The 15,083-nt window shown below is 33.0% G+C and overlaps 1 protein-coding gene across 3 annotated transcripts; it reads right to left on the bottom strand.

Annotated features, from left to right (window-relative positions):
• Nucleotides 1-3,240: 3,240 nt before the first annotated feature.
• Nucleotides 3,241-13,493, bottom strand: LOC135206677 (uncharacterized). 3 transcript variants are annotated; one of them, XM_064238067.1, is made up of 3 exons: nucleotides 13,370-13,493; nucleotides 4,411-4,536; nucleotides 3,241-4,306 (listed from the first exon to the last, which is right to left on the bottom strand). In XM_064238067.1, the coding sequence occupies exons 1-3, from the start codon at nucleotides 13,433-13,435 to the stop codon at nucleotides 4,160-4,162; spliced, it is 339 nt and encodes a 112-aa protein (XP_064094137.1). In that variant the 5' UTR covers nucleotides 13,436-13,493; the 3' UTR covers nucleotides 3,241-4,159. The 3 variants fall into 3 exon arrangements, 1 of the variants encoding a protein (XP_064094137.1); XR_010312812.1 differs by lacking the exon at nucleotides 13,370-13,493 and adding an exon at nucleotides 12,930-13,093 and having other exon boundaries at nucleotides 4,297-4,306; XR_010312811.1 differs by lacking the exons at nucleotides 3,241-4,306; nucleotides 13,370-13,493 and adding an exon at nucleotides 12,930-13,093 and having other exon boundaries at nucleotides 4,402-4,536.
• Nucleotides 13,494-15,083: the final 1,590 nt, after the last annotated feature.

The following is a 15,083-nucleotide window of genomic DNA, read 5'->3' as shown; positions in this document are numbered from 1 at the left end:
ATGATCCACCACTCACCATCACCTTCCTTCCTTTTCAACCAAAAAAAACCAAACCCCTTCCACCTTCCAAATCGGACCCTCTCCCTTCCTCACACCCAACTCCTCCTCCTGCCAATGTTCAGCCATGCCAAAACAGGCAGTGACAAATTTCAAAACTATCACAGTTTGAAGGAATTATTATTCTCTTCAAGAAGCTGACAGGAAAACCTGTCGACAGAAGAACACTGCTAGAATGCATACAACCCCACATCATCTAACACCCTCGGCCCAAAGCAGCTGCAATTCCCTTTGAATAACAGCAGTCTTTCAAATTTTCACAAATCATGTTGGAAATTTTCAATTTCCACCGTGATTAATGTACAAACATTAAGCAACAAAGGTCTTTTAATATCTAAATACATACATAAGTACATATATAATAATAATATATCCAATGTAGCACGAAGGAACACGTGCTTGGGAATATCCTTAAATCCATGGTAGAAAGGCGAGTGAAAAACCGGGTGGGAAACTTTGAATAAGTACTTTCATAGTATATCCTACATTTTCGAGTTTCACAATGAATATATTAGTTGACAGAACTTTTATAGAGAGAGAAAGAAAGGGGGGGGGGGGGGTTTACAGTTTGTGAATCTGGGTGGAGTGTTCTTCTCTTTCTTTTGCTTAAAGAACACTACCCAGATTAACAAACAGTAACCCCAGCCCCCTTCCTGTTTTTAATATTGTAAACAACAAAACATCAATAAAAACTTTAATATTGAATTATCATCATATGCAGCAAATAATAAAAACCATCCTGACATTTGAAATGCTTTTACCGACGCAAACTTCAATCACTTCACCCTCTCTCTCACCGTGACACGTTATTGGATGGAAGGAATGTTAGTAGCCAATCACACAGCTTGTAGCTAAGATTTGTGTGTGTATGTAACATTTATACTTGTTTTGTAGTTTTAAATATAAACATGCTACCTTGTTTTTTTATTGTCCATGCTATACTGTAATTAGAATTTGTTGCATTTCAATAAGTAGGTATTTTATCTGAATATACAGTACCTGTTCTAGTTTAAGGTATACATGGTATGATAAATTGATAAGACTATCAATATTATTAAGGTAAACAGCAATATATCAAGTCAGTGAATCAGGTAAGATTTTAGCACTTTCATATTTCACTTTTCATTTTTATAAATTGTTTTGGTAAAGGCATGAACTTTTTTGTTTTTTTTTTTCATTTTTGGTAAACAATATTACGGCTAAGTACTGTATCATGTATATCTAGATTGTGTGCACATGTACGTATTCTTTGTACATGGCTCCGAGCTGAAATATTTGGATAATTAATAGTTCCATCTTACACAGAATTTTGACTTACAAGCCTAGACACTTCCTACTCTTCCAACTTTTCATGCATTTTAATTTCGGCTGTTATACTAGCCATGGTAGTTCCTAGAGGCATCCCTTTCTGCAATCCTTTACAGCTTCCTCCATTACTAAGAGAAACAGTCAAGGACTCCACCAGGTTCCTTCATGGACATCAAACGTTTACCTTATTATATATGAAGTTGAATTGCCAGGTATAAGCAAATAGGACACTGAAAACTGGTAATGACAATTTTGATTGCATATTCAGTATCTGAAATATTCAGAAAAAAATGCTTTATTATATTTCTTAGGGGAATTTCACAGCATCTCTCAACTGGTTTTTAGAAACAATGGGAGGTCATGAAATGCATATTTGCAGTACATGAACAATGGACACTCATTAGGGGAAAATATGGAGGGGGGGCCTTAAAACTCAGGTAAATTTTGCTCCCATATGGTTAACCTAGTTTCAGACTGATACTTCAGTACTGGATAGTTTAATAATTGGTTAATATTTGGATCCCATCAGCACTGGATAGTTTAATAATTGGTTCAATATTTGGATCACAGTACTGTATTTGAAAATGTCACAGCAATCCCAACCCAATGAATGGAGTCAAGTCAATCCTCTCTTAACTCATGTTCTACAGTAGAGTTGAATATAAAATTTAGACCAAAGGCCAAGCACTGGGACTATGAGGTCATTTAGCTTCGAAATGGTAATTGACAGTGAAAGGTTTGAAAGGGGTAACAGGAGGAAAACCTTGCAGTTGCACTATGAATCAAGTGTTAGGTGAGGGTGGAAAGCAAGCTGAAGAAAAAGTACATGAAAGGAGGTACAGTAAAGGGAATGGAAGTGGTTGCAGCTAAGAGGCCAAAGGTACGCCGTGAAGAACCTTAAGCGATGCCTAGGGTTCTACTGGTGTTTATTCATTAGCATAACACTTTCACTTTCAACTTCCCAAAACCCGGAAAAATACGTACCAAACCAAACAATATAAAGCAGATTTAGGTAAAGACTACTAGTCATGAACAATTTTTCTTCCCCATCCCAAACACTGTTTGAAGTACAACTTCCTCCATTTCTATTGTGCATGCTTCCCAATCATTCATTTTTCTATAATGAGCTGTCAACATTCAACTTCTAAATAGTTCGAATGCACGGTATTGTTGCCACAACTTATAAGGATAACAAAAGTTAACACATCTAGTTGTATGTTACAGAAATACTGGCTATAATAGTTTTCACATTACAAAGCAAAAGCAGATAATGAAGTTGCTAATTCAAGTGGTCAAATTATGGTACAAAATATGGGTAGTTATAATTGTACATTCTGGCCAACTGAATTGAAATAAAAAATAATCTGTCCATACTTGGCAAAAAGCAATTTCCATTTCTTCCACAGGAATACATGTGGTCCTAAATGCTCTCAGGCAAGGCTTTAAAATTTCATAAAATGAAAGTTGGGAATGTATACACTATAATTATTGTTGGGGTTAGTACTATTTTTTTATTGCATTTTTATGTACTTCCACAGTTTCCCTTCCAAAACTAAAGAAATAAAAGAAAAAGATGTATATATAATCCCAGCATTCTCAAAAGTTCCTGTCAACAATAAAACAGTATGTATTATTCAAGGGGCAAGTCACCTAGGAAAGTAACTATATAAGAATCAGATCAGCTTTGCCCCCCTCCCCCCCCCAAAATCTGTACAAATACATAGTACATAATGTTCAATGGCATGCAGGAGTAGTTTTCCAACATCCTACATGGGTGAGCTATTAAATAAAATGAACAAAAATGATCTTTCATTCCATTCTGGATCCATGAAATAAGATTAATGGCAAGTACAAGGCTAGTGATAGGCCTAAAACTTCTCTTCTGTACTTTATTCCAACTCCCGAGGGAAAACAAGATGAATTTTATCCCAATCAATAAGGGTAAGGATCAATAACAGACCAACATACCCAACAATAAAGAATACTGTTATCTCTTGACAAAACTGACAAGTACAACAGGAAATTTCCAGCTTCAATTTATGGCAGAAATTTCACTCAAACTACTGTATAAAAAGTTTTAAACAAAAACATTTAACTTCACAATGAAAATAAATGACTGCACAAAACACACCAATTTCTATGTTAAGGTTATCAACAATTTCAACAGAAATACACAACTATTCATATAAATATGGAAACTTAAAATTTCATCAAACTGTCACTGAATAAATAACCATTACAATGTAATGTTGAATTTAAATAAGTTCATTTGAAAAAGTTTATTTGAAAAAAATTTCAAATTTCCAGCGACACAAAGTTCACAACTTCATGACCACTTCTAAAATAGGTTGTCTTCATAAAAGTTTAATCTGACAATACTGTATAAAAGTCAAAAGTCAGAATGCTCAATAAGAAAATGTATCAAATCACCATTTAGTTCTTGAATACAAGGTTTCTGAAAAAATGCCAATTACACAACCTCCCACAATAAAACAAACTTCATACTTTACAAATAGCCCCTAATGTGCAACATTAAATAGAAAATGATTTTGGGACTGTCAAACAATTAGCCACTCAAGTCAACAAAGACTAGATTTAACAGATCCAAAAACTTACTCAAAAAAAACTTAATTTAACTTAAATATTCTTATGAAGTGTCAACAAAGATTACAATAAATTTACAATTAGTCATTTAATAGAGACTATATATCAAATAACATTAATACAATAGTACTGAACATACAAAAAAACCCATCTTTAGTTCCTCCACTATACCTATAAAATTATGAAAATCTTAATTAGAAGCAAACTGAGCAGCAAGGCGCCTCTTTGTTCGCAACTTTGGAGCAGAAGGCGTAGAGCTACTAGATGCTTTGCCTGGATCACTGGTGCAGCTGGACCAAGTGTCATCATCATCTCCACACAAAGGGTTAGTCACACCCTGAAAAAGTATCTACATTCATCTCCTAATTAAAATTGTAGAAGCTTTGTTTACACTAAGCAGAACATTCAAATTAAATTAGCTAAAATTTCTTAAAAATATACCTGAAGCCGATTATCACGAAGAGGTACATTGTTAGCCATATCTTCTGTGGTAATGTGTGTAAACAGTTCAGGAGATGGCAACTCACTAGCACTTGGAGGTGCTGCATATTCAACTTCCTTGACATCCTGAAAGTTAAAAAACATTTTTAATGTTAAATGTACTTTTATTTATTCTGCAACTGCTCTAAAAACATTTTTAATGTTAAATGTACTTTTAATTATTCTGCAACTGCTCTAAAACTTTGCCAACAAATTGTTATTTATATCGGTATAAAAGTCTCTCACAATCATTTATTACTACATAAATCCCAATTTTCTATAAGCCATATTACTATGGAGTGAATGTCCATGGTTTAACACGTCTATTGGTAAACGAGAAAAATGAAAACGGTTTTTCTGCTCTTAAAATAAAGGACATGAAACTTCCTAATTGTTAGTACGTACTTATTCAAAACTCAATACGATCTAAAAACAATGCAACACCAACTTTTAGCAAAATATTCTTTGTACTTCAACAAAACACACACTACTCACATCAAAATACAATTTAGTAAAAAGATTAATTCACAATATTAGATAATGAAAATATCTAAACTTCTAGCCCATTCCAGTATAGTTAACACAAAAGTAGTTCAAAACTCTCTTCATTAAATTAAGGTCGCAGCTTTCATTTCTTCTAAAGAGGATGTTATCTTCAAGAACTTTTGTTAAATTCTTCTAAATGTCTATTCCCAAGAGGATGTTATCTTCAAGAAATTTTGTTAAACCCCAAATGGTATGTCATTGTGATGGATTTCAAGCAATACAAGTGGAGTTTCACTATGACCCTCTGCTTTTTATCAATCTAAAATACTTGCTCCATTTTGCTTTTAAAATTTTTTTGAGGAATGAAAAAGTAAATACTGGATTGATTTAATCCATATTGGTCACCAATGTCATCTACTGCTGAATGATGATAAATAGGTGAACTATGTACAATCATACACCTGATCTTTTTATCAATCTAAGATACGCTTTCTTGCATTGCTGCTTCATTCTAACACATGACTCCAGAGTTTTGTGCCTAGTTCATTCAATTTCCCAATCTATCCAGCATCTAAGACAAAAATGCTACAAATGTTTCCAAAGTTCCATGAAAGAATACGTCATCTAGTCAACACTTCCAGTGTCTTATCACACTTACTTCCTGGATACTACAGCAATGTAAAAAAAACAACTCTAAGACTATACTCTGTTTTTTCCATCTGTCCACCCGCCTGTGGTGTTTGCGTATGGTAACACTGCATCCTGGGCTTTAGATAGTTACGCTATGTGTAAGTTTTAGGTAAGTAAAAGGATATCTTGGTGTACATTTGCAACTTTAAAGTGATTTAATAATTTACTGTATGCGAATTACACTTAATATTCAAAATAGGATATTGTTATTATTGTTGAATGTAAGCCGAATGTAACTATCTTGAGCCGGGGACGCAGTGTTACCATACGCAAACACCACAAGCTGGTGGACTGATGGAAAAAACCTGAGTATGATGGAAAAAACCAGAGTATAGTTACCACTATTAGGTAATCCTTTCTGACCAGAGTTAAAATACTTACTCTAACAGGGATAGTTTTGACTTTCTTTAAAAATATTGAAATTTACCAAAGTTAGTTTTTTTTTTAAATTACCTTGATAAGCTACAATCATGATAGGTAAAATTTCCTCAACAGATACACTTGCAAGACTTTACATTTGCTGCTGATTTAGTCTCCAAAATCCCTTGTGTCTGAACTACTAACATAATCAGTGCACATAACGGGTCAACAAGTGTGACCTTTTTGTTCAAATATAAAAATTTTATGACACTTTTGGTTTAATAAAAACCATCAACCTGTTTTAATTTGGTATAAAATTTTCAAGACAACTGAAACTAAAGTCTCTTCCTTCTCAATGAAATTAGAATTTATTCAAGTCTGCATCCCTACTTGTGTATGAGACTATAACACTAACTTTTATCAATGATAGCAAACCATCCTATAAACTTTGAAGTTGAAGTTGACTGTGGAACCCTGGGAAGTCATTTGTCACCTCAACAGCCAGCTTCCCCTTCATTCTCACATTATCTTCGGAACCAAATATCTTGGATACAAAGAGAACTTTACTGGCGAGTGAGTGAGTGGGGGGTTTTGACAACAGGTATAACCTTTCTCTAATCAACCCTCAACATGTCTCATGACCTTCAAGAACTCCAGAGGACAAAACCCCCACTGCAAATGCGAGATTGAAAGGGTGATGCCACAAACCCTACACCCACCCTTAGCCAGGGTCTTCTTGCCATCATAGTTGGTTCAGTTGAGACAAGATGACTGCTACCTAAGCCCTCTTAATTACATGGAAAATACTTTCCAAGTACACATATGTCATTTGCGGTCCTTTCTTGTTACACAGGGGTCTTGCTGACCTCTTGATAGGAAAGCATACCGAAGAATTTCACTCACTTCTGCCAATCACAGACATTATTTCTAAGAGCTGAAGCCAGCATGGTGTACTTCAGCCTCCACGGTCGCCTCAACTACATCTCTAGAGACAGAATGTCTTGCTCTGTTGTTCCACAAGATTACCTGTATACTCCTGAAGACGTATTAGGGAACCCATTCATGCTCGGATTCAGACTTGCAGAAAAGTGGGTGGAGCATTGGACGACTGTGTGAATGTGGTTGTTTTTAGTCGGATCAGACAGTCTCGGATAATTTGTAGTGACTTCTTTAAAATGAGGTATAAATAGCACATTCATTGTGAGACACGGTTGTATTATGTTTGAAATACGTCTGAGTGAATGAATGGAGGTTACTTAGACACAGACCTGTATTTATCATTTCAGTGATAGGTGTCGTCTGCGACACTACTTAGGAAATTCTTTAATTCTGGCAGAGGTATGGGTTAAAAAGTCTCTTTGGACTAACCGGATTGCTTTATATAAATCACATGCTTATGAATATGAAGTCCAAATGTAATTCAGAAACTGGGAAAATATCTGTTACGATATTTCAATAAACAAGCTAAAGGTTGGATATCCAGATGCTACATGCGACACTGCCACCAAAAAAAATTAAAAGTGCTTTCTGGGATGATATTTCGAATCCAGATAAAAATGTTGCAGAAAAGTGTCACAGGAAAAATGTCACAGGGAGGGAAAAAAAAAAAAAAAAAAAAAAAAAAGGTCACTTTAATCTTTCATAGTGAACCCAGAGGGTAAATTTTAACTTGGTATGAATCCATGTATCCACCTTTGCAAATGTGTTTAGTACAAGCCCGTTGGGGATTACCATAAAAAAAAAGACAGCAAATATCCAAGATAATGACTCCCAAGAAGTATTGTGACCTTATTACCAGTCACCATAAATGTGACTTTCCTGTGACTTTTTTTTCTAGGAGATATCACCACACTGAACTTTCAGCCCTCATAAAAGCTCCCCATCTCTAAATACCATAGTGTGGCAGTAAGTCTATCGGCACAGACTGCCTCATACAAATGTCTGATTTCTTTATATAAGGTGTTACTAATATCAGCAATTCCCTAAATTTATCCTCTTCCATCCTCAAATAATTGTACCAATCACCTGGATGACATCGGAGTTCATATACAAGGGATGCAAGAGAAAACTTTTCTTTTAAGCAACCAGTCTTTTGTCCAACATCTCTTTCTATTCTTAGTATGGTTCTTCAATTTGATGCATATAGCACAAATTGCCATAGCTTCCAGTTCACTGTTGAGTACCTCAGTCATCACACTATAACGTCCAAGAAACAAGTGAGCAATTTACGCAGACCGGGTCGTAACGTCAGTGGCAGTGTCACTTCTTTTGACGCTCTTCCCATTCGATGTGACTGGGGATAAGACCGAGCGTGAATGGGGTCCCTTAAAGACATAAGACTAAATGCTACTACAAGCTGGGAGAAATGAGAAAAAAGCACTCACACACAGACCTGCAGCCTGAGCACTTTACCAGAGAGAGAAGAGAGAGAGAAGAGAGAGAGAGAGAGAGGAGAGAGAGAGAGAGAGAGACGAGAGAGAGAGAGAGAGAGAGAGAGAGAGAGAGAGAGAGAGAGCATCACAACACGCTATAAAAGAAAGTATGGTGCATGTACAATACTACAACTCTAATACCTCCTCATTTCTCCTGTGTTAAGTTGTGCACACAAGGCATGTAAGATTATGTACTAGGACCAGTGCAAGGGTCTGGCACTGTAAGGGAATCTTGTGAAACTCGGAAGTCACTGGAAAAACTTTTTCTTAATTATGGGAAGCAGAAAAATACTTTAGGATTACTTTTTAGAATGATCAATAACATGGCTATGATACTTACTCGGAGAAATGTGAAAAATTGACCATCCCATTCACAGCAGTTGAAGGTAAATGCAAATCAACAGTTCTGGACCTGATTACCACAAAAATCCCTCAAATTCATGTTAATAACAGACAACCACTGACAGTTTCACGAAGCAAAACAATAACACCAAGGACTATTTAGAATACCCCAAACATCCAAATTCGTGAATAAAAAAAAATGACAAACACAAAACTCTTTGCCAGGCATACAGAAAATACAACTAAACCAAAAATTGAAGCTTACTTTAAATTAACCCTCTTACACCGAAGCCCTAAAAATCAAAACCTCTCCCGTATGCCGGGGCGCATATGGAGTGAGCGCGGAAGCGGAAAAAATAATTTTTTCAAAAAATCACAGCGAGCTTAGTTTTGAAGATTGAGAGTTCATTTTTGGCACCTTTTTTTGTCATTGCCCGAAGTTTAGTATGCAACCATCAGAAATGAAAAAAATATCATTATCATATGTAAATAATGCGCTATATGGTATCGAAAAAAAAAATTCATACAATTGTATTCAAATCACGCTGTGCGAAAAACGGTTAAAGCTAAAGAGTTACTTCTTTTTCGTTGTATTGTACACTAAATTGCAATCATTTTGATATATAATATATTGTAAAACAATCAAAGCAACACAGAAAAAATATCACAAAATGATGCACGAATTCGTAACATGCGGACTTAAAATTTTTTTTTTTTTTTTTTTTCAAAAATTCACCGTAAATCTAAATATTGTTCTAGAGACTTTCAATTTGTTTCAAAATGAAGAAAAATGATAGAATATTACGATATTGTAAGAGTTTTAGATTAGAATTGCAGATTTTGACCATTTCAGAAGAGTTAAAGTTGACCGAATGTCTGTACTGATGATATATATGTCTATATGTAGATATGTATGTATGTATTTGGAATGTATGTAAGTATGATGTAATGGATGTATGTATGTATGGAGTTTTTTTAATTTATAGTATATATGTACAGTATGATATGTATGTGAGTAAATATATATATATATATATATATCTACATATTACATACATATACTATACATATATACATATATAAATATATATATATATTTATATATACTGATATATATATATTATATATATATGGATATATATAGATATATATATATATATATGTATATAAGATAGTATATATATATATATATATATATATATATATATATATATATAGATATATATATATTTTTTTATATTATATATATATATTATAATATGAATATACTATATAGGATCTAATGTATATATATACATAAATATAAGAAATAAATATAGATAGATAATAGTATATATATGTATGTATAGAGAGATATATATCATATATATATATAGATATACGGAGATATATATATTATAATAAATACAGAACATATATATATATATATATATATATATATATCATATAATATATCATATATACTAATATACATCTATAGATATATATAGATATATATATATATATATATATATACTATACATATATATATAATATATATAATATGATATATACTACTATATATATACATATATTTATATATATATACATATATATATATATATATAGATATAATATATATACTTATATACATATATATATATATACTATTATATACACATAATATATAGAATATAATATATATATATATATATAACATATATATACACATATATATAATATATATACTATATATATATATATATATATATACTATATATCTATACCATATATTATATACATACATACATATATATAATGATATATACATATATATATACATATATATACATTATTAAATATATACTATATATATTATATATATACATATATATATATATATATATCATATATATATATATATGTATATATATATAATATATATATATATTTTATGCAAATATTTCAGAAATGAGAAAAGCTAAAACCTTCAATTGCGCACATTTTCATATATGAAACTCTATAAAAAACGGCTAATATGAAAAGGAGTAAATATTAGGATAATGCGATGTACGCATTTTGGAGATTTTCGGCCGCAAATCAGTGCGCGGAGGGAAAGAAAGTTTTTTTTTTTTAAATTCACGGTAAATCTAAATATTGTGCAAGTCACTTCGAATTTGTTTCAAAATGAAGATAAATGACTATACTATATTACTAGATTGTAAGAGTTTTAGCTTACAATTGCGTTTTTCAACTATTTCGGTAGTCAAAGTTGACTGAACGTGGTTTTTTTTCTATTTATCGTGATTTATATGCAAATATTTCGAAAAAGAGAAAAGCTACAACCTTCAATCATTTTTAATAATTTTTTGTTGTATTCTACATGAAATCGTGCACATTTTTCATATATTAAACTTTATGTAACAGCTAATTTTAAATGGTGCAAACATTTTGACAATCGCACGAAAAAATCTGATTTTTTCGGAAGATTTACAGCACGAACGTAAGGAAATTTTTTTTTCATAAATTCACCATAAATCGAAATATTGTGCTAGAGACGTCCAATTTGTTGCAAAATGAAGGCAAATGATTGAATATTACTAGAATAAAAGTGTTTTAGCTTACAATTGCGTTTTTCGACCATTTTTCGATAGAGTCAAAAGTTGACCGAAGGTTGAAATTTTGGCACTTATCATTATTTTATATGAAAATATGTTTCAAACTGATAAAAGCTACAATCATGAGTACTTTTTTGTTGTATTCTACATGAAATTGCGCACATTTTCATATATAATACTCCATGTAACAGATAATTTAAAATGGTGCAAAAATTATGTCAAAGTGATGAAATAATTTCCGAGATGTGTCACTGATACTTTTTAGTGCGATAAAGAAATTCGCGCTTGTGCGCCTGCGTAACGATTGTAAACAAAACAACGCTTGATCCTGAACTCCCAGCATCCCCCAAGGCGCGTGATTCAAGTTTTCAGCTGGTAGGCCTGCAAGTATTTTTCCCCACCGAATTTTTAAAAAAACCGAGTCGACGTATAATACGTCCAATCAGCATACAGGAGACATTTTGACTCAACGTTTAATACGTCCAATCGGCGTAAAAGGGTTAATCAAGCACAAACATTTAGCAATATATGAGCAAAACAGCACATAACTGCAAATTTAGTAGTAATCCAAATGAAGAAGCAAGCAAGCATTTTATTCTAAATCTAAAATTCTAAAGTTGGCAAAAAACCTTCAGCGCTCACTACAGAGGAAACAACTAGCCTTACAACAGTAATGGATAGCTCTTCCAAACAGGAAGGTGGGAATAGCAAACACCAAACAAAATTGTTTATCTCAAAAAGCTAATCTAGCTAAAAGTTTTGTCTTTCAGAGAGTGGATAAAAAGGATGGGAACTTCTGAAACTGCCAAGAACAGTGATCACAACACCAAAACTCTTATTGCTGTGAATACATATTCACTTAAGGTTCTCTGAATGTTTATAAAAAAAAATGAGCTATTCCTTTGTTGAAACAAAACAACAAAAGAAGTATGAAACTAAATGGGAAAAGGAAGTAACCTAAGCCTTGCAGGAAAGTTTGAAAATTCTAGGACACTATTACCAAGATGCATCTCTGTTTAACACAGTTATTACGAGTCTACTGATCCACCTGTTGACCAGAGGGTTAATGCTCTAACCACCTGTTTAATGTAGGCAAGTGTGGAGACAGGATATACCAGGGACTTATGAAAACAGCAATAACAAGTTACACAAGTTAAAACATTAACCATCAAAACAAGCAAAATACTTTTTAAACACAACCATCCCATCATACGCAATCACCAAATCTGGTTAGTCTTAGGTACTCAAGAGATTATGTAATAGTAGTGAGTAATAAGAATAGGCAAAGACAGTGAAGATATGTGATTAAGATTAGTATGATAATAATAATAGAATAAACAATGAAAGTGAATGTGATTAAATCATTTATCATTCCTTTCTCATCCACCAGAATACCTACTTTTTAATACCTGGAAAGTGGTAGAAGGAACGCGGACGCAAACTACGGACTCTACATTACCTGTCAGTTAAGTTTCCTCTGTTAAAAGAAAAAAAATGTAGACAATCACAAGAAGTGGGTTTGTTGTGGAAAGAAAAAAAAAAATTAAAACATGGAAACAAAAAATAAAATCACCTGTTTGGAGAGTTCATCAAGCGTGTGAATTGAAATAGGTGGTGCCAAGGTACCCGTAAGTGATGGTGGGGTAGCAGTGGTTGATGTTGCTGCTGCACCAGCTGCAGTACCCAATGGTGCAACAGTGGAGCAGGCACATTACCCCAACTTAGAGGTATGGTAGGAACCATAGTATCAAACACAAATATAAGCAAGCAAATTGCAAAACTTACAGGAAAAATATTGTGCTATTAGGGTGCATTCACCAATTATTGTTAATTCACCCATTATGGTTCCAATGGACTTACAAGTTACTAAAAGCTAATAAGCAATACACTGCACGCAAACAAGACAAACTTAAAGCAAGCACTTGAAAAATAGCAAAAAGTAAATGAGGGCAACAAAAATGTCCACTTTCAAAGCCAGTACACTGGCAATAAAAAGTTAAATTTAAAAAGTACCATGTAATGGGCTGGAGATAATGGTGGCATCACAGGATACTGAGGAGACCACATTTGACCCCACATAACAGACCCACCAGTAGGTGCAGGAGAACCTGGATAAACCTGAAATTATGCCATTTTAAAAATTTTACCAATTTACCTTAATTTTTGAGTTGGGTCAATATGAATATTGTCAATAGAAACATACTACGTATACTCTTTTTTTATCATCTGTCCACCAGCATGTGGTGTTTGTTGCGTATGGTAACACTGGTAACCCTGCGTCCCGGGCTTCAGATAGTTACATTCAGCTTACATTCAACAATAATAATAACCCTTATTTCGAATATTAACGGTGTAATTCACATACTGTAAATTATTAACACTTTTCAGTTGCAAATGTACACCCAGATATCCTTTTATTTACCAAAAACTTACACATAGCGTAACTATTTAAAGCCCGGGACGCGTCGTTGACCATGCGAAAACACCAAAGGTGGATGGACAGATGGAAAACAGTATAATTACCATCTTCACTATTTTTTAAACAAAAGCATATACAAAACTTACACTATTTTAACAATTGAATAAAACTAAGATTTTGTTGATACTGTATTGTGATTCAGATATTATTTATGATGTCACTGACTAGCTATGGCAAAGCTGAAAATTCCTGCCAATTTGGGCCAAGAAAGTTCTTCTGTTTAAAACTTCCTTGGGAGATCATCCTAACTTATCTGCATGCATCCCTTTCAAATGGAAAGATAGAAAAAACTTTCAATCATTGGGATGGAGGGGAGTTTTAATCTGTTGGATTCTACAGTAGAGCCTTAATTTCTCGACGATAATTCGTTCCAGAAGGAGCGTCGAAATTTCGTTTTTTTTTATTTCGAGAACTGAATCAAGTTTTCCCATAAGAAATAACTGAAAATGGATTAATCCGTTCTTGAACCATCAGTTATTACCTAACCTTGCCTTTTTATACAATACATTACATGTAAATTACAACTAAATAAGTTAAAAGTTAAATAAATATCATGTTAAACGTATATTATAAATTTAAATGTGTAATATACAGTATAAAAGAAAACTACCCTGTGTCCAACTGATTGTTGACCAAGCTCCATAGGCTACCTAGGTAAATAGTAAGTAGAATGTAGTGTAGTGGGTAGGCATAAAACGTGTTGCTAACATAATAAAAGCATTGAAAAGCAAGTTCTAATTATTACAGTAAATTAATAAACTATTAAAATTAAACCCAATCTATATTTATCAAAAACTTGCAAAAATTTGCCTACAGTAAGTCGGCATTTAAGGATGTAAACAAACCATAGCGCAGCCCTGGTGGTTATATCGGGACTATGGTAGTAAAGAAACCATATCTCGCTATAAGCCTAGAAACATTTACATTCGATATTAATTTATGGTAAATCTTTTACGGAGTCGACTGCAATACTGTATACAAAATCGCTTGAAAATTATCTTTCAGTAAATGTAATGTTATGATACTAACGATTTTGTTTCATAAATGTCCTTATAAAAAAAGGGTGCGTCTTTTACGGCAAATTGTAACCAATATCAGGGCTGGTTTCAAGCTTATTGGGACTTTGACAATTATTATGGTACTGCATGTACAATATACGTACACATAAGTAAAAGAATCTTCTTAATGTCTTTAATTACTATACCATTACGTACCAGCATCTCTTGAGTTTAATATCAAGCTCAACCT

The sequence above is a fragment of the Macrobrachium nipponense genome, chromosome 31 (genome assembly GCF_015104395.2).
Source record: "Macrobrachium nipponense isolate FS-2020 chromosome 31, ASM1510439v2, whole genome shotgun sequence".
Taxonomy (NCBI): domain Eukaryota; kingdom Metazoa; phylum Arthropoda; class Malacostraca; order Decapoda; family Palaemonidae; genus Macrobrachium; species Macrobrachium nipponense.
This window is presented reverse-complemented; position numbering and strand designations above follow the sequence as displayed.